The sequence below is a fragment of the Oenanthe melanoleuca genome, chromosome 1A, assembly GCF_029582105.1.
Source record: "Oenanthe melanoleuca isolate GR-GAL-2019-014 chromosome 1A, OMel1.0, whole genome shotgun sequence".
Lineage (NCBI taxonomy): Eukaryota > Metazoa > Chordata > Aves > Passeriformes > Muscicapidae > Oenanthe > Oenanthe melanoleuca.
This window is the reverse complement of record NC_079334.1, coordinates 58,210,142-58,236,897: the sequence shown is the minus strand read 5'-3', so window position 1 is coordinate 58,236,897 and position 26,756 is coordinate 58,210,142. Positions and strand designations below refer to the sequence as shown.

At 38.8% G+C, this 26,756-nt stretch overlaps 1 protein-coding gene and 1 long non-coding RNA gene across 3 annotated transcripts in view; one reads left to right on the top strand and one right to left on the bottom strand.

The window, feature by feature from the left end:
* Positions 1-20,133: 20,133 nt before the first annotated feature.
* On the bottom strand, positions 20,134-22,274 carry LOC130261315 (uncharacterized). Its single transcript, XR_008841969.1, has 3 exons — positions 22,187-22,274; positions 21,511-21,641; positions 20,134-20,936 (listed from the first exon to the last, which is right to left on the bottom strand). It is a non-coding gene; the product is annotated as an uncharacterized LOC130261315 (long non-coding RNA).
* A 633-nt stretch (positions 22,275-22,907) lies between these two features.
* GSAP (gamma-secretase activating protein) overlaps positions 22,908-26,756 on the top strand; it is a 44,520-nt gene continuing 40,671 nt past the window's right edge. For both annotated transcript variants that reach the window (XM_056507321.1, XM_056507309.1), the window contains exons 1-2: positions 22,908-23,093; positions 26,462-26,535. In XM_056507321.1, the coding sequence (XP_056363296.1) occupies positions 23,009-23,093; positions 26,462-26,535 (159 nt within the window). In that variant the 5' untranslated portion in view covers positions 22,908-23,008. The remainder of the gene's footprint in view (positions 23,094-26,461; positions 26,536-26,756) is intronic.

The window sequence follows — 26,756 nt, the reverse complement described above, 5'->3', positions numbered from 1 at the left end:
AATAAAATGTTGGCAGCACAGATCTGTTTGATACCATCTGTCTGGATTTCCAGAAGGCGCGTAAAAAGTTACCTCCCTTGAGGCTCTTGAGGAAGCTAATCAGACATGAAGAAATATTCAGAAGATGTGAAGAAATGAGGTAAAGCATTAGTTGCCTCTCACAGTAAAAAGAGATCACACATGGAGTCTGCATTGCTCGACACAGTTTACAAGGGATCAGAAAACAGTGTCAAAAAGGGATGAAAGTATTTGCTGATGACATTGAATTAGTTAGTGACACAGACTATGGCTGATTGCAGACTCATTTAAGAACTTTCTACCTTGTAATGATGAGGCAAAAAAATTCACTGCAGAGGAATGTAAAATAAGGACAAACATTGCTAGAAATCACTACAAAAGGAATCAAGAATATAAAATATTCTTTTTCTGTTGTCTATGTCATAGATACATGACATATCCACATATCTTCAGCAGTATTTATAGTTGTGTGTCCATCTGACGACAGATAGAGAAGTCCTGTAAAAGATACAGATAAGTGCAACACGTATGATTAAAGATATGGAGTGATTACAGGATGAAGAACAATAAAATAGATTAAGGGTTTTGTTTGCAAAAAGAAAACATATACTAGAGAACAGTAAAACCAGGAGTGGCCTGAATAAGGTGAGTAGGAAATAACTGTTTATTTCAGCCCAAAATCTGGAAGATGTCAAATGAAGCCAGAAGATGCCAGTCTACAGGCAAACAAAAGGACCTGTGTCTTCACTCATCACGTTATTAACTAATAGAACTTGTGCCAGGACATTGTGGATGCTAAAAATGTACCTGAATTCACAATAAGATTTTGATAAATTCATGGAACAAAAGGACATCTAGGACTATTCAATATAAGCCCACATTAAATAGTTTAGGAAGTCACAGAATTACTGATCAGCAGACACTCAAAACGTATTTTGGGTAGGGCTTCTAGACCCTTATAACCTTCTCAGGAAACTTACTTGGCAGTCACTACTGGAAACAAGGTGCAGAGCTAGATTAAACTGCTCTTACCCATATGCAATTATTCAAGTTAGAATCGGAGTTATGCACTGTCAGTATTGAGCCACTGTGCACAGAAGTAATCTATGCTTCACCTGCAGAATGAAACTGGAATTTCTGGGCTGTGCCATCAAATGATGCACAATACAGCTGTGCTTCTTGGATAAACATCAAACCTGCTCTACACATGGAGCTACAATCTCCAAAGTGTTACGAATGTCCAGGGTTTCTAACGTAGGTCAAGCCTCTCCTCGCAACTGCGCATGCTCACTGCCATTGCACAACTGTCAGGTTTCCCAGGAAGAGGGTTGCTGCATACCTCCAAATCTTAGATGAATACACAGTTCCTCTATACTGTGCCAGACAATTTCTAAGTGAGAAATAATTTGTGTTCAGTGGTAATCCTACTTGGAATATCTTATTTTATCTGGAGTGAATGTGGCTTCTCTGACTTGAACCACTGTTTTTATATTATTTGGTGGTTCTTGTTTTCATTGTCTGCAAATGAGCAGCTTCTTTGTCTCTGCTTGGTGGTGGACCTAAAGTTTTTCTAGACAGTTACATTTCTTTACCCTCACCATTTTTGTTGTCACAGTTCACAGTCTAATGAGAGGTGGTTGAGTTCATGAGAACATCCTTAAATTTCTTTTTGCCAAAGTGATCTTCCTGGTCCCTACTGCACACATGACCTAGGCTCTCGAGTGCAGATGTGTGGTTTTGTAGTGAAGTAAACCAAGATAGGATCTTAACCATGTTCATTTGCCTTAGTGTTTGCTTTGCTGTTTCAACATAGTTTTCCAAGTCCATTGACCTTCAAATAATACAGATTGCAAGCGCATCTATGAAACCTCCATACCTTTCAAATATCTGAAATTCCTGGGATATTTAATGTGTTCTGTATATGAAACAACTTTATCATAAATATTGCTGTTTAATGGCTATCCTGTTGTTATCAATTGCCTTGCTGACTAATGAATTATTTAGCTGAGTTTCATTAATAAAACTAGTGCAATAGTTGCTGCAAGCAGGTCCTGGTCACATCTCTGTTTGAATAATTCCATCACCAATGCTTTCAGGCTCTGCCTCAGAAGTTAGCACAGGCTTATTGCAAGTTTATCTTTCATATTCTCTGTACAATGATTTTTTTTCTTCTGTTTCTGCCTTGTGTTGCATTTTTATATTTTTTCAATTATTCTTGCATGTTTTGGTCAGTACAATACCAGCATGAGTTCTGTGGGATTTTTCTCAAATCTCACATTTTCCTCAAAATAACAGTTTTCTTTTCTTATAGGACTAGTTCACTTCCTGCAGATAATTCTGTTTTATTTTAGATGTCTGTAAGAATTGATTAAGTTTTCTACCATCTATCCAGAAGATCTTTTGCGGTTTTTTAAACATTATATTACTTCTCACTGTATCTGAGGGATTATTTGTAGATTATGCTAAGTGTATTGTGCTTTGCCTTGGTCCTACACCTCATATTCTGAAACAGAGTAAGTGAGACAAAAAGTAATGTAACCCTCCAGTTTTACATTCAATTAAAAGCTATATTTTCCCATCTTTTTTTCTCATGGAGAAAGGTTTTCTCACAGAAAAGTTGGCAGCAGGGATAGAAAACCTCCCTTAAGAATGTTTTCTAGGAATGTTTTACACAATTTACCTCTCCAGAACTTGTACAGATGGCTTTCCCTGTTGTCCTATTATTGTGTCTCACTTCAAAGCTCTTGTAGATATACATTATGATTTTCATGCATCTCACAAATAAGTATGGAAGGTTTTCTTACTGTTACTAATGTGACTTTCACCTGGGGGATGGGGGGGCTGGTGCTTCTGACTGTTTCTGAAAGAACACAGATAAACTTTCTGACAGCTAATGACAATGTGAAATAATTCCTTCTCTGCTTGAGCATAAGTTTGTTATGAACAGTTAAGTGTTCTCCATTTGCTCCATTCCTGCCACAAGGCTGCTCCAAGGGCTGCGGGTGCAGGAGCTTAGAAACCTGTTTCACACACGTTAATGAATTATCAGACTTTCCAGCTCACACTCTGCTTTCAGTAGCCAGTTCAGCAGAAGAAGTCAATCACCAAAAAGCTAGACCCTTCACTGATTTAAATTCCTTGGCTTTTCTAAAGGGAAATATACATGGATATAGACATTTATTATCAATTCCTCTCACTTTATCTCCTAAAAGCTTAAGCAATTAATCAATAATGAACAGCCGCCTTTATACTTTCCAGTCACATTTTAAGCTGAAAAATAGCCTGAATGACAACATGTGTTGATTGCAGACACTCCCAGTAGCAGCTGCAATCCAGCTTCTGTGGGAGATTCTTCTGCAGCCAACACCAGGACAGGAGATAGTGTGGGAGCAGATGTTTGTGGGTCTGTGTCCTGTACAGGGTTTCTGCCACAGGAGATCAGCCCTTGTTGTCACACCAGCTCTGTGAGGAGGAATGGGGGTAGCCAGCATGAACACTCATTTCCACCACTGGAAAAGGGGTACAGGGAATTACTGATAGTGCTGCTGAAGTGTAGCTGGCCCTTGCTTCAGGTGTTGCTTATTTACAGCATACTGAGAGCTGCTGAATTTGGAATCTCCTCTGTGGCACAGCCACAAAAATTGTAGGCTTAGGACTTAAGCTTAAGAACATTAATATTAGGGGATTCTGATATGCACTTTTATTCTGTCATTACCAATAATTTGCAAAGGCAGGAACAAAATCAATTGTATTAATAACAATCCATCTTGTCAGAAAATGCACAGAGGTATTAACACTTTAAAATACTTCCAGCTTCTGCAGAAAAACTGCAAAGCATTGGTCTTGAAAAAAAGGGTTTTTAAATAGTTGCTCATCATACACTTCTTTAATGCAAACTCCTTCCTTTTGACCTAACAGTGATCACAACTGCTTTTCTCAGAAGAACCTAATTTTCAGCAATGCTTACGACAATGTATTTTCTACTATTATTTTGTTGCCACCTTTTGATTTTATCATTCACAATGTGTTATGGTTGGTGATTACTAAATGCACATTTCTACTCACTAAGGCTTTAATTTCTACTAAAATGGAATACCAAAAGTTTGATGACTCAAGCCTTAAAAAGCCAGATGTTTTTAAAAAATCTTTCTACATTTTAGAACAGCTGTTTTTAAGACAGATGGAGAGAACATTTCAAAGTTAATTTTGCTATCAGGACAAAGTTCAACAAAAGTGGAATTGTTCCAATGATAACCGCTGAAACAGGATAAAAACATAAGGGTTAGAAACTGAGTGTAAAAAGTATAGGTCTGATGAATGACCCTGAGGTATTAACGTGCATCCAACTACTAGCAGCATACATTAAAACCCCTCCCCATTTCCTTTTCCCCTCAAATGCAACATGGCCAGTTTATAGGTAATGCTTCCTCACCATAATGGTAGGTTAAAAATTACCCAGTAGTTGTCACTAAAAGGCTTAAAATTAGAAATTTGATGGGTTTTACACTCTTTTTTTTTGTGCTAATAATTTGTGTTCACAGAGATCAAAGAGTGAATTTCAATGAACTTATCTGTGTTTCTTTCCCAAATTTCAACAAGAAAGGTATTACAACATTTTTTGATCCTGGTAGGTCAGGTCACAGTCCAGCTGCGTCCATGCCCCTCTTTAACCTATCTCTAAAGTGATGTTAAGTGAAGGAATGCAAGAGATGAGAGAGATCCCTAGCCAGGTCATCCACAGGCACTGGCACTTTGCAGCTAAGGACATCCTTAACTGCAGTTTATACACTGACATTCTGATACATTTCAAGTATAAAACATTCTATGGTATCTAGTTCTGTAGCATAATCATATGTTATCTAGGAAAGTACATCTCTTTGTTCACTTTAAATCTGTTGCCCAACAGGATTTCATTTGATTCCTCCTAAATCCTTGTATCACCAGAAAATGATGGCTAACACCTACTGTATTCAAAAGTTCAGAGTTCTCTCACAAACCCCTCCTTATATTTTCTTCTGCAAGCCAGTCAGTCCAAAACTACTCTGAGTTTCTTCATACAGAAGCTATCAAATCTGCTAAATGTTTGAAATTTTCACCTGTCATCTTTAAATGGGACTATCCTGAATAATTCATTACCATTTCCAAACTAATCTCTACATATCCAAGATTGTTTACAGTCACTTAATTGAGTAGTGTCCAGCAGAGATACTTTCAGAGACTCCTTATAATATCCTTCATTGTGAAGACAAGACCTCTGAAGAGAACTTTTTCTTTCATTATATACATCAATTTCTTTCAAATTCTTTGCTGAGGGACTTAAGCTTTTAAAAATCTAAAACCATCAGTATACTTAATATAAACACTGGGTGACCCTTGCCCATTGACCTCTAGCACCTCCAGTAACTTTGTGAAACACCATGCCAGGTATAGAGGTTTTGTTGATTTTTCTCCAACATATCAATTTGAATGTAGTCTTTACTTTTTTGTATTCTTTTGTATCATTTCCACTAATATATTCATATGTACTTTCTTCTCATATGCTCTTTCTGTTTTAGAACAGCATCTGTAAGGAAAACATCTTTTCATTTTTTGTACTCTATGTACAACAAGCCAAAGGAACTTAAATGAAAAATTAATACAACACTTCTGCAGAGCTTCAAGGGCAAGTTTAACTGTAGAGAGAATCTTGAAGTAATTTGGAAGTAATTCAAAGCCCACTGAGTCTTTTTGTAGCTCCAAAGATTTCCAATGCATTTAGATGATTTGGTCACTATGTGTTTGATGCAAAGAAAAATTGGCAGCCAAGGCTCTGCTGTAGAAAAGGCTTTTGACTGGTTATAAACTTGTCCATGAGGCTGATGCTGTTCTGTAGACTTCCAAGACTTCCTACTGACTTCAGTGAGCACAGAATAAAGCTACACCATCCCACTGCTGCTTTGGGAAGTGAAGCCCATTTCAAGTAGAAGGAATTCTTCCATGAAGAAGAATCCTATGCCATGTTTTGGGAGAACAAAATCTCAAAGTCTTTCCTCTGGAAAACTTTCATCTGAAGAAACAGCTTAAAGCACTAGGTAGTAAGTGTCTAATTATTAAAAGTGCTGCATCAAGGTAAGGAAAGGAAAAACTGGTCTGGCATTTTATTGAACTTTTTTCATTTGTAAAATATGTAAATGAGCAGTGACAAAAATGTCAGTACTGGCATTTTATCTACCCTTCCTCCTTTTCTTACATATTTTATATTTTCCAAATACCTCCTTATCAGCTCATTTTTTAAAAAATGCACTTTATTTCTACTTTCCCAATGTTTTGATGCAAAATTTTTGTGCGTGCACCATAATTTGCACACTAAAAGCCAATTTACAATGCAAAACTTTATGCTAATTTTTATATGCAATTCAAATTTCCAGAACAATGGCACATACATTAAAAAATACTGCATTTTGAAAATATTATCTTATGTAGGCAATAGATTGCTATTGCACCTAGAAAAGAATATCATAAAACAGTGAAACACATCTCACAAGTCACAGCAAAGAACACATTAGCACTCTAAGCAGTCGTTTGTTTACATTAAAATTAGCTCTGAAAATGTTTGCTGGGAAACCGAGTGCTTGGATTTTCTATGAGTACTGAGTGCAAGATGTAGAGTTGCTTCCATTTTTGTGCAGCTTCTGCTCTTCTAAGCTACATGGAAATATCCATTTACTTTGAATTTTCTGTAAAAATCCAAATTAATTTCAACTGAAGACTTATGGTTGCATGAAACCAATAAATAAGACTGTGTTGGCTTTTGACTGTGCCTGCCTTTGGGAAAGAAATTATTACTTCACACTCAGGAATATGGTGCTGGATGTCACAGAGATGTTTGGAGCTGCAGGAAGGCTACGAGAATGCAGAATTTCCAAGCCTGTACTTCACACCTGGCCCAGTCACTTCTCATTTAATAATGATCAAGGGTAGAATCTGGACAGCATTTAACTAGCTGGATGAGAAGGAAGTGTTATAAAGGTGCTATTGTCATCTAAAAATGACCTATAGAAAAACAAAAATATTCACACTTTTTCTAATATCTCTGCACATGATTTCTGCAGCCCAGGTGTCACATTGTAGATTTTCCTGTAACTATGAGCTAAAAAAAAAATCACTTTTTATTAATGATTCCTGAAATTTTGGACAGTTGGTAGCCCAAATTCTGAATTTGTTGGTAGGCCCTATAAAAGCTTCTTTAAATGCCACAGATCCACTGTACAGTCTGTTTATGTGATAATCCTGTTTCAAAGCATAAGGTGGGCAGAAGAAGAGGGACCTGCTGAAATGTACTTGTTATTTCTTGGGGTTAATGTTGTTCTGCTGAGTTGCTCTTGACCTTTCACTATTCCAGACTTTTTACTACTGCCATTTACCATGTTTGCACTAAGATCCCTCTACACAGCAATGAGTAACAGCAGGATGACCACAGCTGCTCTGCAGAACTACAATCAAAAACTTAAATTGAGATCAAATCTTGGTTACTGGAGTAAATGCTTTTTTTCACTTTCAGCTAGGGAAACTAATATTTATCATTTATACAGCATTCCACATTTCTGAAATACTGAAAACATTTTAAATTGATTAATCCTGTCTGTCCTACACATTGAGGTCAAACTCGCTTTTATGAGCAGCAGTATTACACAGGATTAATCCAGCAGAATTCAGCTTCTTCAGCATTACATGATAATACAATTTGGCTTTTAGCAATTACAAATATTTTAAAGAGGTTAAAACATTGAGTGAAATGTTGTCCTGATCTGCAAAGCTATGCTGTGGTCCACAGAATTCCAGAGTTTTAGGCAATGGCAGGATCTGTTCACTTTGAGGTTTATGCTTGTGTAAGGGGTAAAATTTATGCCTGAGACAAATTCATTGAACACAGGTTTTTGCCAACACCACAGGCCCTTGCCACATCTGCACTACAAGTGCAAAAATCCAGAGCAGGGCAAGATGCTACTGAATCTCTACCTGGCTGCACCAGTGCAAATACAGGCCAAAAGGAGGGTTTCTCTTACTGCTAAGGAAGAGTGGTAGGCTGGCACACAGAAAGGACAGCGAGCACACACCACTAACTAGGTCCAATACAGCAAATCCTCACTCTTCCAGTATTACTGCACTTTATCATATTGGATACACATTTAAATAATTGTAGGTTGAAAAAAATGGAACAGTCTCTCCTTAAATGAAGAGCAGATGGTTAATTCCTACTCATGGCCACAAGAGGAAAACCAAGAAATAACTAGGTTATTTTATAGCTTGGGAGATTTAGCACAGACATTAGGAATATGCTTTCCAACCTAAAGGATTGCTAAACACCAAAATATGTTAGCTTGAAAGGTCAAAGTTACCTTGGATGGACTAGAAAGGCTTTAGGAAATGGGAAGTTTTAAGAGCACTTCAGCATACTTGCATTGAGGATGATCTGGGATACAGTTGATCAGTTCAGTGTATGGGATGGACCACCAATTTCCTAAATTCCATACAGCTTCTCAGTACCATGATTCCATAGGGGTACAGCTGCTCTTAGTCTGGTACAATGCAAACAGTCCTGAAAGCAAACAACCAACCTGAAAAAATTGTACAACTGACCGAATTAAAGAGAAAGGAAATATCCTCACAATTTTCTTATCACTTTTCATCTCAAAGTTATATATTACATTGGGACAAGAAAACAAGGATCATATTCTGATGCAATCCAGTCCTGTCTGTTTTGCCCACATCACTGTTTCTTTTTCCCTATCTTGATTACAGATCAGAGTATTCCAGGCTTAAAATTGTAGTTGTCAGAACAAGAGGTCACTTGAGTCATTGCAATTTCCAGAAATGTGGCTTATGCCCTCAGAGTTTTCTCTGGCAATGTTTTATTGTAAATGAAACATATTCCATATCACCCTGTCTTTGCAAAACTTCAGCAGTTGACAATATGGGATAGAATGGCTGAAGGGCTTCTGCTTGGGATTTTTTTCTTCATAAACATTAGAACAATACATTCCTGGTTTGGCCAGTTTTATGTCTGACTACTTGCACTTCTGGTAAAGAAATAGTTTAAATGAGCCAAACTGCAAACTGATGCCCTACTGCAGTCATGGTGTCTGCATCATCCCATTAAAGAGGGCAAATCATTTTGAGTGGCCAGATCTCAGCCTTGAAATCCAACTCTTTGCTACTGTAACTCCTTTGATCTGTGTAAATCTGACTTCTGCTTTCTTTAGTTTTTACAAATTGCAGCTTGAGTTTTCACATGTATTCTTTCATGGTAGAAACTACATCTGTCTGTAAAAATACAAACCCTGATCTGAATGCAGTCTTGGTCACCTAATACTGTAAAATTAGAAGCTGAAAGCTGAAATGACACATTCAAAAATACATAGTCATTCTAATTCATATTAGAGGAAACAAAACAAAACAAAAAATAGAGATAGAATTCTCTATTTTTTTTACTTTAAATCCCAATTTTATTCCCACAGTAAGATAACAAGCTAGTAAATCTAGCTAGTGTCTAAAAAGCTAATTTTCAAATGTGCACCAATACTTTGCCCATAAGTATAATCTGTAAAGATGCATGTGGAATACAAATGTTAAAAACATTACATCAAATTCTGGTCCAAACCAAAACCAAATTATGTTCCAATTTTGTACCAGTAAATCCCCAGCACAGGTCAAAAGGCACAACCAACACCCAACAGAATAAAAGCTCAGCACTGAGAAAAAGCTTTACTGTATCAACCACACTGAAGCAGGAATAAAATATACTAGCATAAAAAACCAGAAGAAAATAAGCTACATCTATTCCCTGAATAGCAGGGGGAAAAGTACATAGTATTTGTGGTTCTCAAATGCTTCAGAAAATTGCAGAGTATTTAGTGAAAATGTTTCAAAATTGCCAACTAAACTGATGGACATCTTGTTTGTACATGTTACATTACCAAAATTGGGCATTACTATATTTAAATGAGATTTTGTGGAAGTTTTTCAGGTCTTACCAGTTTCAGACTAAACCAAACAGTGGTTCATTGAAATTTTCCAGTCAGTCTGGCCTAAAGAAAAGCCTTAAGTGACTTTAATACTGGAATTGTTTCAATTAAAAAAAAAAAAGAAAATTTAAAGATGCTATGCTACTTATGTTAATTTGGTTTTGCTGCACAGAATTTTTTCCCAGCTTTTATATTTATTAGTTATATTTCCAAGATTTTAATACCTGCCTCTAATTCTTTTGTCGTTTATTTCATATTCTAGATGGGTTGTGAGAGGTGTAGTCCAGGTGGGAAAGGCTGGATTACAGTGTTCAGAAAGTATGCTAGAAAATGTAATTCTTAGTAGCATCAATTATATCTTCACAGGATAACAGCAGGTAATATTTGAATCTAGCATCTGGGACAGTCTAACACCAATAAGCCTCACACACCCTAAGATACCTACCTACTTCTTACTGTTCAAAGATAGTCAATTTTAAGCAAAAATGATACATGTCCTAAAACATGCAGCTTTATCTTTCAGGTCCAGCAGTAATTCCTGTTTTCCTGCTTCTGAAACCTTATACATCCATGAAGCCAATCCCAAGAAACCTGTAAGAAAAAAACACAGGTTTGCCCACTTTATAAACATAATTCACCCTCAGACTATTAAGCCTGATCCAGTTCACCAGCAGGCCCAGCTCGTGGCTGTACTCATTTTGCTCTCTGAGTTAATTATTTTTACACATTCCTCGCTTTGTACTACTTTGTATTTGTATTTACAAAGCACCTTGGAGTGGTGGGGTGGGGGGCAGACAGACCACTCTTCCCATCTTCCTCCACTCACTAAATAGTTGCACAAGTTTGGGTTCTTAGGTAAGTTCTAAAAGACGTGGATGTTTCCATTAGTTTGTTTTGAAACTCTGTATCCTCTTCAGTCACGGGGGAGATGACTCTTACTTCACTGTTTGAAGGAGCCACATAGTTTCTTCAGATTCTGTGTACCCAGGACTCCTAAGTGAATTCATGGCATTTCACCTGAAAGGACCAGTCTGCTCTGATCAAACTGGTCTTCCAGGAACAACAGCATGTTTCAAAACACTCAGTTTCTCCTGGTAGTGGCAGGTCCTATGGAAAGGCTGGTGAGAGGGCAGTCCTTACAGTAGGATTGCAGGCCTGAGCAAACTGGAAGCTGCTCTTAGGGGGTTCACAGTCCCCTGAAATAAATGTACTTGCACTGGTTATTTGAAAGTGAAAATTGTTCTGTGCACACCTGGTGAGCCCACTAGATATGCTGGAGAAGTGGTGGCTTTGCAGACTGGCACAGCTGATAATGAAGCACTGAGAGGTTACAAATTACTGCTCTGTGCTTTCCACAGTTAAGAGGAGGTGATATCTTGGGGAACCCATCTTTAGAAAAAAAGACATAGGATAAAAGGCTGAAATAAATTACTCATGATCATTAGCTTCTTCTCAGTCATGGGAGAAGTACAAAAAGCACCTACAGCTGGTTAGATTTGCATGTTGTGCATTCATCCTGTGTCCTCAGTGAGTTTCTCAGTGGAAGGAAAGCCTGATCAGTGAGCTGGAAATGCAGCTCTGCAGGACGCTGCCTGCCCTCCTCAGAGACTCTGATTATTACTTCATTAGGTTGTTTTATGGTGCAAATTTTCTACCTCCACCTAGATTTTAAGCAAGATTGCTCTTTTTCTAACTTTCCATGCATTCACCAACTTCAAACTTTCCAGAAATGACAAAAGGCAGAGTAGCAGCAAACTGTATTACTTTCAACTGACTTCATTGACTTCAGTTCAGGCAATCTGAGTTTTCCTGATATTTAAAGTGATCTACGAAGCCGATTCAGAACCAAAAATATTATTTCAGAATTTTGAGAAAAAGAGACTGATACAGTTATGTACCAGTAATTAAAATGTAGAACAAAAAATAAGATTGTGGTAATAAAAAAAAAAAAAAAGAGAGGATTTTTACAGTAAAATATGAAGGTGTCCTTAAGGTACCTAAACAACTGTAACCTCACTTCAGAGAGAAGTCACACAACAATCAGACACTTAGAATTAAGGTATTTGGTGCACTTAGCTTTTAAGTAATTAAAACTGGTTTTTAAACACGTATTTACATTTTTATGTAATTTTTTCCCAGCCTGAGAAAACACTCAAGGCTATTATTCATGGAGTTTTTAAAACAAAACTGTGTAGAAACATTCACTCTGTACAATATGGGACATACAACTCATTTGCTAACCTCATTAGGCTCTCAGTCCACAAAGCAGTATAGAGTATCTAATTTGAGGTCCTTAAGCAACTTAGAGCATGAAAACTAAGCAAGCTTTTTGTTCCCATAATCAAGAGCCACAGTTCCACTGTGTGCCCAGCACCACCCTGCACATTTCCCTACCCAGAGTTCCCATTAGGAATGTGTGAACACATAAAACCTACTGCAACTGCAAGGCACTGCTGTTTTCTGTGGCCACTCTCTTCTACTGGGCAAGGTAAGAAAATGGGTTTGACAAGTAGTGAACACAGAATCAATCCTAGCATGGTCTGCATCAGAAGGGACCTTAAAGATCAGCTCATCCAACCTTCTGTCATGGTCAGGGACATCTTTTCCTGCCGTGGGAAAGGAGGCTGTGCAAAGTCCCATCCAAACCTGAACATTTCCAGGGATGGAGTATCCACAACTTCACCTGGGCAACCTGTTCCTTTGTCTCACCCACCTCTCATCATAAAACATTTCCTCCTTATAAGCAATCTAATCTACTCCCTTACAGCTTTAAACCATCCACAGGCCTCAGTAAAAAGTTATTATCCACCTTTCATATAAACTACCTTGAAGTAAAGGCCACAATAAGGTCTTCCTGCAGTCTTCTCTTCTCCAGGCTGGGTAACTCCAACTCTCTCAGCCTGTCCTCATAAGAGAGGTGCCCCAGCCCTCTGACCATTTTTGTGAGCCTCTTCTGACACCACTCCAACAGGTCTGTATCTGTTTTGTGCAGAAGACACCAGACCTGGATGCAGAACTCCAGGTGGCTTCTGATGAGAACAAAGTAAGAGGGGCAGAATCCCCCCTACTCCTGCTGCCCACACTGTTTTGGATGCAGTCCAGGACACAGCTGGCTTTCTGGGCAGAGAGTGCACATTGCCAGGTCGTGTCCAGCTCTCATCCACCACCATCCCCAAGTCCTTCTCATCAGGGCTGCTCTCAATCCCTTCATCCACCAGCCTGTACTGATACTGAGGATTGTCCAGACCAGGTGGAGGACCTTGCTCTTGGCCTTGTTGAACCTCATGCATTCACCTTGATTCACCTCCTGAAGTCCTCTGAAGGATGTTGTCAAGTACACAGTGTTTCTACAGCAATTTAACTGTTCCCATCAGACTGCTGTCCTGGACAGCTGTTTCCTGCTCTAGGGCCAAAGCTAAAGGCAATGTGTGAGCTACAACTGATAATTAACATTAGATGGCTTTTGTGCCTGTGAAAAGCAAACCACTCATTTACACACCTTCAAAAAGATACATACAGAAAATAAAACATAAAATGAAAATTTTAGAAGGTCTAGGTGAGAATTTGACAAGCAAATAGTCACTGACGTAATAAAAATTAAAGGGAACTTTATAATAATAAAGATGCAAATTATGGATCAATGGAACTCCCAAGAAAATAAAAACAACAATTACAAAGAATAAAGCCTCTGTATACCTTTTCAAACACAAGTCTGAGAAAAACACAAGGAAGTTTAATAAGGATGATAAGAAATAGGGCATAGATTTTACATGAAAGGATATTAAATACACTCCTCATCTTGGAATAAGGAAAATGTGATAAGTGTATATAAAATCCTGAGTGGAGAATGATTATGCACTATTTTTCTTAACTTAAAAACTACAGTAAACCACACAAAATTATCAGGCAGAAGAGTCAAATAGACAGATGTACTTTTCCCCATTTATTAAATCATTAAACTAATTATCATAGGATTTTTTGGATGCCAAAAAAATAAATTAGTATATTCCAGATTGTCTTGATTCCTTAATTTTATAATATGGAAGAGTTTCAAGAGAAGGAAAAAAAACTTTTATGTTTTTATATATTCTTCCTCTTAGCATGTATTACTGGCTACTGTGAGAGGCAAGAAGTTATTTAGATGGACCTTTGATCTGACTGGCTTCGTTAGTCTGAAGTTTTATGCAAAACAAATAATCACCTCTGTTTAGTTGAGTTTTTTTTCCCAGCAGAGAACATTGATTACAATAATGTTTTTCTTGTAATAAAATACAAAAACAGCAGAAGCATTACAGAGGAAGTAACATAGATGTTATAAACTGATAAAAAAATACAGCAATTTTTTTTTTAAATAAACCCAAGCAGGATACATTCAACACTGCAAGAATGAGAAAGGTCATGGGCTAACATAGAAACCTTCTCATTTAAATCATCCAACTATCTAATAGTACTTTAAGTCAGTAACATGCATATATAACCACAAAAATATGGCTAAAATAGATTTCTAGGAATTATAAGGTAAGAATCGTTATCACTAGGTCAAGTGGTTGACACAGCCTCTAGTGACAGACTTCTGAAAGGCCTAACCATGATCATGATAGGCCAAATACCTCTGCCCATGCAAGAAAAACCACACTCCTGAGCATCCTGAAAAAATGGAAAAACAAGTGCCTATACATTACTTCTGGGTTTTAAAGAAGATTTTTCAAAGGCCCTCTGTTGCTATAGGGCTAGGAGTGGTGAAAGAATATAGCAACACCAACTTCCTTCAGAGGCAGAAGAAAAGTAATTTATTAAAGAAGCAATCACACTTTCACAGACTAGATGGCAGAACTGAGGGTAGAAGTAATTTCATTGGTTCAAGGAAGGTAACACCCCTTGCAAACATGCTTTCTCCAAAATATCATGTCTCACACACATCTTTCTGTGCCAACAACAGGTGCTAATCTCTGTTATTAATTCTCTCCCTTCTGTTTCCCTTAGAGTAGCTTGAGAAAGGCTCAAGCTTCTTTTCCCTAACTCTCAGTATCCACAGCTCTCCTCAGAAGATTTTCAGGAAAAGCTATATAGAGCACAGAAAGCAGCTTTTCTGAAGAAAAATTTAAAAGATTAATTGTGATGGACTTAGGAAAGAGCAAAGAAGACTAAAAAGTGTTATAGGAAAGATGGAGCAGGAGTTTAAAATTAATTCAAAGCAATTAAATGATGTCAGCTTCTTAAATAATTCTCTTACTTCTCATGCACCTTGTAATTAGACTGTGGATAAAAAAGGTCATTGAGCCTAAAACTTAAAAAGGAATTAAACATTTCTATGGATTTTGAGAATATGTATAGTTCTAATTAATCTGATCACTCTGGAATGTAAAATGTTACACTTTGAGGATAAATCAGTCTCTGACTCTCAGACATCAGAATGAAACCTAACATCCAAGACAGGTGCACAGTATTGTTATTTGACAACCACAAGGCTACTTGCACCTTTCTCAGAAGCATTTGGAACTGACCATTTCTGAAGGTACAACAATGCATCCATATGAAATTTTAAGTAAATTTCTGGTTTCTGTAATCCTGCTGTGACAAGAACAATTAATAGTGTTGTGGGAAGAGGTAGAATCAAGCCCAGTCGCATTCCTCAGTTTTGAACTGATGTCATTTGTAGTGGAATGAGGAGTCAGTGGCCCAAAATGGGAGAAAGAGGAAGAGGAAAGCAAAAGAATGGGCAGGCAGACTGGGCTGTAAACAAGTCAGATATGAAGATTACAATGCTTGAGTTTGCTGCCCAGGGTTAGAAGAGAGGAGTGTGCAGAGGAAAAGATGGAAGAGGATGCTGGTCAGCATGTGCTCATGGGCATCTTGGCACAGATGTCTATAGCAGCCTGTCATAGAGGGAATAGAGGGAAGCTGGAGACCCCAGGAAAAAAGAATTGACTAGGCAAGAAGACTGCTGCTTGTAGGACATTAGGGTCAATGGGCATCAAACATGAGAGCTACAGGAAGGAGCTGTAATGGATAAAAATACTGCACCTAGGTCTAACAGTGGTGTTTGTCCACATGTAACCTTCATATAAATGTGAAACAAGTAAATCCTCTTGTAGATACTGTTTGTAAGTACTGACTGAGGCAACAAGAAATGTCTTGGGGTCCAGTAGCAGAACTGTTTCCTGATGCCAGTAATGGAATAGTCAGGGCAGACATGATCTGCTTTCCACCATGTCTTGGTCTGACCCTGGGAGAGAATAAAAGCTGACTCCCAGGTTCCAACATGGTTGAGAAAGGACAGTTCCTTTCTGCCTGTATCCCTGCTGTTTGTGGTTCTTCAGAAGGATGGAAAGATGTACATGTCTCCAGGACTGGGCTGGTGGAATGAGGTTAACTGGCAATACAAACAGATAAAGTCAAAGGCTGATAAATGTGCAACAGTGCTGAATGAAAGGAATTCCTTCAAATACCCATAAGGATAATAGATTCCATCTTAACTGTAGCTACTCAAGAAAAAGGCCTAGGCATCATAGGATATAGCTGACTGGAGATATCTGTTCATTGCACGTTTGTATTCAAATGAACTAACAAAATATAGGACCTACAGAAGACCACCATATGATATACTGATGATTCACTATTTAATAAATAGTGTCTCACCATGCACAACAAAATACAGGAAAATGAAAATAAATTATTCAAATATGAATGAAAAAACCACTGGGGACTTATAAAAGCACCTAAAATTTTGACTCTTTCTCTTTAAAGTGAGAAGATACAAAAGTAAAAAGAAAGAGATGTGTAACATAATATGTATTGTATAGAAGACACAACAAATACACATAGCTACCATCTTTATAATTGGAAGAGTCATTAGACTGTATATTAGGGAAGAGTCTGTTAAATCTGACAGTAGGAAAAATTTATTTGCTAAAAGGGTGGTCAGGCATTGGAACAAGCTGCCCAGGAAAAGGGGTGGAATCACCAACCCTGGAAGTGTCCAAAAAATTGTGTGGGTGTGGAACTTCAGGATATTGTTTAATAGTAAATACAGTGGTGCTGGAGGTCTTTTTCAACCTTATTGATTCTATGATTCTGGGATTCTAAACAAATGGAAACATAATAGACTGCTATGAGTATTTTTTTCATATAGACAATACATCTTGTTACCCACTAATGACAATATATTAGTTTCTAAAATGTATCATCCTGCCTCATAATGAAAAACAAAGAACTAATAGGAAAATCAACACTAGTTAGAAGGATTTTTAGAAAAAGACAAAAAAAATACAGAAGAAAAGATCACCATTATCACACAGTGCCAGTGTAATCACTTAATACTGCAATAATATTCTACTTAAAAACAGTTATACCTTCCTGAGAAAAAAAATCCATTCTTTTTAGTAATAATTCCTCTGATTGAGAAATCTAGTGACTACTTTTTTCTAAAAATACATTTACTGTCTTCCAAATTGAGAATTTAATGTTTTCATTTGTAGCTCTACACACCTAGTGTAATAACACTCAGTTTGTTGTTGTAGCACTGAATTCAGAACTTAACTGCATATTTCCCCCTTATTTTTGTACTTATAACACTGTAAAAATAACACATGCATCTCAGGAATTGATTCTGTGACATTTTACCATGTCCCACCAAGCTGGGAACCAAGCCTGCAAAATCATACTCATGAGAATACACTCCCCAAGTCAGGTCAGCAAATAAAAGCTCCCCACATGAGTAAGGCTACAAGAATAGACTACAGGAGGTCAAGGTCAGTGGTGAGTTTTGGCTGAGTCAGGGTTGGAGGATAAGGCCCTTATGAATCCTATAAATAGTTCATTGTTTAAAGAGGTCAGACCTAATTCTGGAAGTATTTTGGAAGAAGAAACCACTGCGTGACTGATGACGTACACCTACCCAAGACTCTCTGCTTATTAATGTGACATTTGTTTGGAAACAACATATAATAAATAAAAGATATTTTTAGGATGTGCCAGGGAAATGTATTCAGATTTTCAGAGAATAATTTGAATATATTAAAAGTGTTGCACAGTATCAAATAAATGGTTGTTAGAGTATACAAGATATTAAAAACTAGTGGTTTCTATTGACCCTGATGGAAACAGAAAAGCAAGCCAAAGAGGATAAAAGTAGGTTTTACTACCTGACTTCAATCAACTAAAAGCTCATACCTAGACTCCTTTTACTGTAAAGGGAAGCAGGTGCCTCTATTACCATTAACCACATCCTAAGGCTGTAGTTTGGCAGAAACTTACACTGACCTAAGTGAGCACCAACATCAGGAAAAGCAGTTTCCCCAAGGTCTTTCACCCAGTGGTTTATTCCCAGTTCTGTAGAGTAAGTTCATAAGTGTTCAGTAACCTTGACAGATAGCTGACACTACTGAAACCATCCTCTTCCACCTCCTCCTTTCTCCCCTCAGGGTTACTTTTCAGTTGGATCAGTTCTCTGGTCTGGAAACTATGCCAGCAGTGTCTGGGCAATGGATCAAAGCAATGCTGGGCAAAAATGACTGCTTCATTCAACTTGAATGTCAGAGGAAGGCATTTCACAAAGGGTCTGAATGAGCCATGTGGGTCTAGCACTTCACTGCCACCGTACAGGGAAAGCTACTCTGTTCCCCTCCCCTCTCTGCTGCCAGGTCCACACAACCACTGCCTCCTTTTGCAATGGCTGTAGACTTGAAAAAGCCTTCTGTGACTAGAGACACCTTCATAAGCTGGTAGAAAATTAAACCATTTAAAAAAAAGTAAACAGATTTTATTGTGTTAGCCAGTACAGCTGGATCACAGAAGTGTTAGATGGACAGGAGAGCTGGTAAACAAAGAAAGAGGCTGAGTGAACTGGAGAGGAGGAAGGAAGAAAACAAGAAGTGAATGATGTCTGGGTCCATCCTTTCACCAGTCATGAGCTGTTAGATCAGCTGCTCATCAAATTGCACCCTCAGGGCCCCCTTCCATATTACACTGGATATGATCTAATTGGAGGCAGACATGGGAAGGGACAGTGCCACTTTCCTTCAGCTGCACATTCCCAATAGGCATGAGAGCAGAAGTGAGAGCTCAGGAGAACCAGCATCCACACTCAGGTAAAATGCACCTTAAATTAACTGCTAAAACCAGGTGGTATCAGTTATTCTCTGGAGTTCTTATATTTTCTCATGAGCTAGAATGAGCCTAGACAAAAAAGCCTCACACTAGAACCCTGTTTTCAAAGTGCCTGAAGCTCAGTGAGACAAAAGTCAGACTGATGTCTGTCCCTGCCTGTAGTCTCCATTCTACAGTGCTGCAGCCTTACATTTTGACAGAATGCTAAATACTTCCTTCATTTTACAATAAAAATGATAATGGTAAGACATCTAAAAAGTGAAAGAAATTGGGACTGATCCGCTGATATATGCATTATTATACCAATTCCCAAGAGAGTTGCAACCCTGTTGGAAAGTATTGACACTGTCCTCTTGCAATTCAAAATTAAGTCAAAATTGAAAGATCACAAAGGAAAAAAGGCCAAGTTTCTAAACCCTGCTGATGAATCCAAATCAGGCTGGAGCTGGACGAATAAACATAGAGCCAAGAGCTCCTCCAACAGCTGTGGAGACAGTGTGTGCTCACAGGGCTTTCATCAGCATTAGCAGGGGTTAGTCTCTGGAAAGAACAAAGGAGCCTCAGAGCCTGGGCCATGGAGGGAGAAGCAGCGGAAACAAAAAGGCCACTTGGATGACAGTCAGAGACTTCCCTCAGTCCCATTCTCTTCCCCTCTCTCGCTTTGAGGAATACCTTAACTGTTTCAGGGGCCTTGTTCACTGATGTTACTGGCTTGAGCATGTTACTGACTTCAATGAAGCCATTTAAAAGAAGGTGCTGTTCAACATGAGCGTGAATAGCAAGATGATTTTTTTCTCATTAATAGTTGAAAGACTATTTCCTGTGATAAATTATTAAACAAAGCATACAAAAGCACCTCCATGAAGCACTGGCTTCCATAAAAGATGCTGACTGATTTCACTGAACTATGTTGATATTCAGTGATTAAAGAGACTGAATAAAAAAAAGGGTAATCTCATACACTGAAATAAAGGTATTTTATTCTATTTACTCTGAATTGCACACTTTACCACTAAAATATTGATTTCAGATTGCATCTCACTTGTGTTGCCAAGAGGATTTAGTAAACATATTAAGTATTAGCTTCAGGAAGAAAATGTATGTATATTTTTTGTGTTTGACTGGATGAAAACATTCAAGGAAACAACTGTCTAGACATGATGACAATAAACCCTCTATTACTGCAATAGCGGGAAAAGAGGTTGCCCTCAGTTAGCAGTACTTCCCAAAAAAGTCATGAACTGTTTGCCAGGCTTTCATGTGCTTAAATAATTATTTCAAATATTCATTCTTGATAAGAAGTCTCATGTATAATTTCCCAGTGTGGAACATATTGATGATTTATGGATCTGTATGTTTTTGTCCATGAACAAAGCTTCATTCTGTTGAGAGCTGAAAGGTGCCTTACACCCATCACTGTTGTGTTGGGGGCAATGCTTCATCAGACCCACACTTGTGTCATGGTATAATTTTGCAATTCTTGCCATATGAACGGTGTGAAAAGGGATTATAGGCACACAGGAAGTTAGCACAAAAATTGTTATTAGCAGTAAAATAATGCTAATGATGGTTACAATGTAATCAGTAGCACCATTACTGCTTTCTAATGATTTCCCTGTGGTCAAGACTCAATCCAGATAAAAATTCGAGGGAAATCCTCCTGTTACTAAGGCAGATTTCTGATTGAAAAGAAAACAGAGAAATTTAATTTGTTTTTTCTTTCATGGGAGCTTTAGTTTCACATCCCACTCCTGGAAGTTGCTCCATTGGGATCAGCTCCTGTGCCTGCACAGCTTCAGACTGGAACTAAAAACCAAAATTAAGTGAGTCAGATAATCAGAAAAGGAAGCTGAGTATAAACTGAAAGCAAAACTCACAATTTGGTTTCATGATGCAAGCAAAAGTGACAAACGGGTTATAACATTAATTTCACCTGACAGAGATAAGAAATTGGGCTGTTTCTTTAAACCAAGAGCTTCTTTCTCCATCTAGAAAAGCTGGGAGATACTATCGAAAATGTATCAGTCTCTGTCCTAGTTCAAAGACTGCTGAAGGGTTTTTCTAGATGCTTATGGCTTTTCCATCAACTGTTTAATTTTATATATATGGTTTAAGGTAGCCTGATAAACTATACTGAATTACTACTTGAAGAACTCTGAATTAGTCAGCTTTGTGGTTTCTGAGGAATGTCTTGTGCTTCTAGGAATTCAACTGGAGCTCTGGACCTGCAGATATGGCCTCTGATGTGCACAGCCAGACTGATGGCTCAAGGAATACAGAGTTTTATATAACAAGCATGAACTCTGGAGACTTTCTCCATATCAAAATCTCCCCTTTTGCACATGGTTACAGAATCAGTCATTTCATTGGTTTTTGTTACCTTCCTTTGCTTGTCCCTCCAGTTGTGTAATTTTCAGTTGTGTCATTCTCATACTCATGAATTTTTAGCCCCATCTTTCTCTCAAAAAATGCATCCATCTGGGACGTCTTTTCTGTTTTTTACTTTCATGTCTGAAATAAACACCACAGTCACATTTTCAAGCTTAATTTCACAACAGTGAAAATATAAGCTGAAATTCTTGCACAATTACTTGATATAAGGAGCATTAAGAAAAATGCTGAATACAAAACTTGTGGTAAAATTGTAAAAGCTGGCAATATGGAGATTGAGAAGAAGAGCATGTTTGCTTTGCATTTTGATTATCAACTTGCCTTTCATCTACACTTCGCAGACATACCTGATTCTGATCTGGCCATTTAATAGCTCCAAATCTTAGCAGTGATGGGGGAAAACTTGGTACAGGGATTAGCTCTTAGAACAGTCTCTGTATTTGGGTATGCTGAGTTTGGTGTGTGCCCTTATAGCCTCTCTCCACTTTTATGCCATCTTTAGCTGGCTAATATCAGCCAGCACATTTCAGAAGGGAAATGGTAATTAGGCAGGCTATAGATAGCCATGGAGTAGCACCTTATCACTGCTGCAAATATTTTCAACAGCTAAAATAACCCCAAGCAAACAAACCACAACCCCCCCCTAAGATTACATGAAGTTTTACCTCCTCTGCAGATGCAAAGCACGAACAGGCCAGGCCTAGTCTAAGAGGACACCCCAAGCTTTGCCAGAAGTTTACAGACAGAGACTCCATCTATTCAACAAAGCAGTTTCAGTGTGAGCAGTCTCAGAAAGCAGGGATGCTACTTGAAGTTCTGGAACACAACTAACGCTTCCTGGGGGATCACATGCAGGGCAACTCATCATGGGGTCTCCTGGTTTGTGAACACCAGGTGACTGAAGCTCAACCCAGGCCTCACTGACAGGCTGCTGCCTGAGGCACTTGGAGTCACTCCGTGGTGAAGCTTCCAGAAGGACTGTCCCTTCTCTCTGACAGGAGGGAGGGAATGGCCTGGAGCTGTGCCAGGGGAAGCATAGGTTGGACATTAGAAAAAGGTTCTTCACCCAGAGGATGGACAGACACTGGAGCAGGCTCTCCAGGGAAGCGTCTGGACAACGCCCTCAGGCACACGGTGTGATTCTTGAGGCTGACCTGCTCAGGGCCAGGAGCTGGACTTTTATAATGTTTGTCCCTTCCAACTCAGAACATTTTGTGATTCCGGCCTGAGGAGGAGCCTGGGCGCCCGCTCCGAGGGGAGAACGGGAGCCCTTGGGGTGCGGCGGGGGAGCAGCACGGAGCCCGCCCGCACGGAGGCCGCCCGCCGCAGGAGCTCGGCGGCGCTGGCGGCCGCGGCCCTGCCCGGTAGGAAGCGGAAGGGCCGGCGGCGCCGGGAGCGGCCCGGGACCCGCCGGAACAGCCGAGAGCCGCTCCCCCGCAGGGGGCGGGCTGAGGGCAGCCGGGCCGGAGCGGCGCCGGGCCGGGGCGATGCTGCTGCGCCTGCTGCCCGAGTTCGAGCTGCGGAGGGACGTGGCGCCCTGGCTGGCGGAGCGGGGCTGCGCCGCGGCTCTAGGTAACGCTCCGGGAGGCCGAGGAGAGCCGCAATCCCTCCGGCCGGCCGTCCCTCCCTCTCCGGCCAGGCCCCCGGGCGCGGGTCCCCAGCGGGGATGGCGGCGGGGGAGCGGCCCCTGGGGGAGCAACCCTTGGTGCCGGGGGGCTTGAGGTGGGCAAGTTTGCTGTCCTCAAGTAACTTCTGACATGCCGAAAACACTTCTACCCATCTGCTACACTCTACACTTTCTTCTGCTTCTTCAGACGTTTGGAGCTTTCTCTCTCTTTTTTTTTTTTTTTTTTTTTTTTATTTTCCCCTCCTCTCTCACCCCGCAAAAAAAAAAAAAAAAAAAAAAAAAAAAAAAAAAAAAAAAAAAAAAAAAAAAAGTAGCGTTAGCATTACTCCCTCTCCCACGCTAGTCCCCTTTCTGGGAGGAAAAACCCCACAGCCTGAACACTTTGGTGTGCCTGGTAAACGAGTGCTGGTTTAAAATTAGATGCAGCGTCAGCTGTCACAGCACCGTGCGATCGCCAGCGTAGCGAGCGCTCGGGTAGTGGTTGGAAAAAAGTGACCTCCGTATTCTTGGCACTGTGGCTTTCTGCTTGTTACTCATCTGCAGAGCAGCTGGCTCAGTTCTGCTTTTCAGAAACTGATGAAAATCTTATCCTAATAAAATAATAGTACTGTAATAGTTGTTACTCCAGTAGGAGTACCATCGATATGCAAGTGTGATGAACTTGAAATGCCTTCAGTTGCTTTTACTTTACTTAAAATTCTTAACTTGCTTCCCGCATTGAGGGGCTGTTACCAAATAGGCTCATAAGATTTTGTTTGTGACAAACCAGAAAGTATCAGCTTGGAGAAGAAGAGAATTATTTACCAAGCCGTCGTTTAAATAATCTGTTTTAAAATATTTCGCATTTTCTACATTTACTGAACAATTATTGAAAGGTATACTGAAGAGATCTGGGGTAAAATTCTGAAATTCTTAACGCGTAATTGATTAATCTTAATTTTTCAGTTCATCAGTAATGAATTCAAAGATAGATCAATCTATATGTTAATGGCATAAGGGTCTCAAAATAGCACTGACTTATGTTTGGGAAGAAGAAATTATAGAGTCTTTTAAAATGTAATAGAGTCTTCATTCAGTAGTATCCCTGGTAATACAGAATCATAAGAATCTAATTTGGAGGGTGCATCTGATCAAATACCAACACTGCTGCATTGCATTTTAAGTTATCTGTGTATAGTGACTTTTCCCCCCTCATTCAATGCTGTCATATTAGGACTGTGAAGGGTGGGAGGTAGGGATTTGAAAATATTAATTTAAACATCAAATAAATATCTAATCACAGAAAGCAAGTAATTTTTAGGAGTCATGATACTTTTGTGTCAATGTTTTCAGATGTTACTTATTCGTATTTATTATTTTTCCTAAGGACTTGGAAGCACTCGATAGCATGTTAGAAGTGCTAATGGCGTGAGAGCTGGGAGTAGCTGTGATGCTAGGAAGGGAGTGGCAAGCAAAGTGAACCAGCCTTGTTCTCTTTATTCTACTTAGTATGGTATGAGCTGCCTATAATGGCCTTCAGGAAATCAAACTCTGCCTTCTCCTGATTATGTTGGTAAAAGATGTGTGTTGGACAGGCAGGCTGGGTTGGTTCTTTTGCAGCCCTTCATCTGCTGGTCTCAGCTGTGGGCACAAGGAAGAAGTTGTGATTCTATATGCAGGATTTTACTGCAAAACTTTCCAAGGGCAGAGACTATTGCCACTTCTTAGCCTCCATATTCCTACTGACTGTTCTCTTCAGAAGAGAAACTCTCTTCTGACACAGAACCCTTTCAGCACCTTTAAGGTGTCTGTGTCAAGTGATAGATAAGTTCATTGACATGGAGATTGCTCATGGACCTTCTCTATCAAAATTCTGTTCTGAGGAAGTATTGCATGAGAAAATGTGGAGACTGTAGTACTCATCTTGAAAGTTTGAGGTGGTTGTTAAGTTCCAGGAAGCTTCGGATAAAAAAAAGAGAAAGTATATTGTTATCGTAGGCCCTCCCAGCTCTCACCATCTAGCCTTAATGTAATGGTATTGTAGTGTACTTCGAGAGTTCTGAATATTACTCAGTGTAAAGGTTTTCGTTGTCCTTCCACAACAAAATGGAAAATTTACTTTCTTCTGATAACACTTGAAAACAGTTGGTTTTTTTCCTATCACTGCAAGCCAGTTTATAGTATCAGGCTTGTTAAAATAAGTTTCACTAATTGTCTTCCTTCTATCAACACTTTGTGATAACTGCCAAGTAAATAGTGGTAGACTTGACTAAATGCTTGCAGAGAGTTGTGGAGAGTTCTTTATGCTGATGCTTACTGAACTGCAGGCCATCTTTATTACAAAACTGAGACCAATCCTACAGTTTCAACCTTACTAAGGGCAAAATTTCCACTTCTAGTAAAAATTCCTTTGGAGAATTTTTGGTGGTGATTAGAAAACATAAAAGCAGCATCAGGAAAGCAAGCATTTTTCTCACCTTGAGTACAATATTTTATCCTATTTTTCTGGTGATTTTCTTTTTAATATCTACTGCTTTGTCCAGATATGCTCTTACCTTTCTGTGTCCATCTTAGCTTCCTGCTCATTTGTTTCCATTTTAACTGTATTCTTTTGTTCACATCCCATATAATGTCATGTCCTGCATTATTTAGTTCCCTGTACTTGTAGGGAGGTTGAATATCTCTATATTGTATTTAGTGTTGTGGTTCTTTAGATTTTGGTGTGGTTTTTTCTTTATTTATTTTGTTTTGGAGGAAGAGAAAGAGAGGCTAAAAATGACACAGTGGTGGTGTTCATGTTGTAGAACTACTGTCTAAAGATGTAGTTTATTTTCAGGCTTTTTTTTTGAGATGCTGAAGGAGCAGGTATGAGCGAATGATATTTTCCTCAGGCTAGTTCTCTATTCCTGTAGTGTCTGGAGGACTGGAGTATGGCTTAACTGTTTGAACTCCATGTTGTGTATTGTGAATAAATGCAAGGGGGTGATATGGTTTTGTTTTGGATTTTTTATTCTTTGAAAAAGCACATCCCGTTTTCATAACATAAGGTAGTGGTCATTAGAATCATAATTATAATGAAGAGGTAGGAGTTTACAAAAATAATTTTTTTCTTGCATGTTTTGAAGTCCCTTAATTATCTGTGTTGAAATTTATCAGATTTAAATCATGGTATAAGAAGTACTCTTTCTTTTTCCAGAAGGGAGTAATTTTGGCATATGCAAATAAGTATTTGCAAGTAAAAATGTATTTAGCATATTTGCTTCAAGTGTGCATAAATTATTGGATGAACCGGCTGAAATGAAAATCCTGTGCTTTTTTGTACTTTTTATTTCAGACACTTCTGAAAATTCATCAGCACTCTACGTTGTAAATGTTGAAAGAAATGGAAAAATTATTTACACCTGGAAGGTAAGTCCATCTTGGAATTTAATAAAAATATAGTTTAGAATAATACTGTATGTAAATCTAATTGAGTTCATGTAGTTTAATTTTTTTTTGCAGTTAGAACATGGAAACACAACTGATTACAACCTGAGGAGGTTGGGCAGTGGGAAAATACCCATTTCCACTTCAGATAAAGGTTAAGAATGATGAAATCAGAAATGCAAACTACTCAACTGATTAAGTCC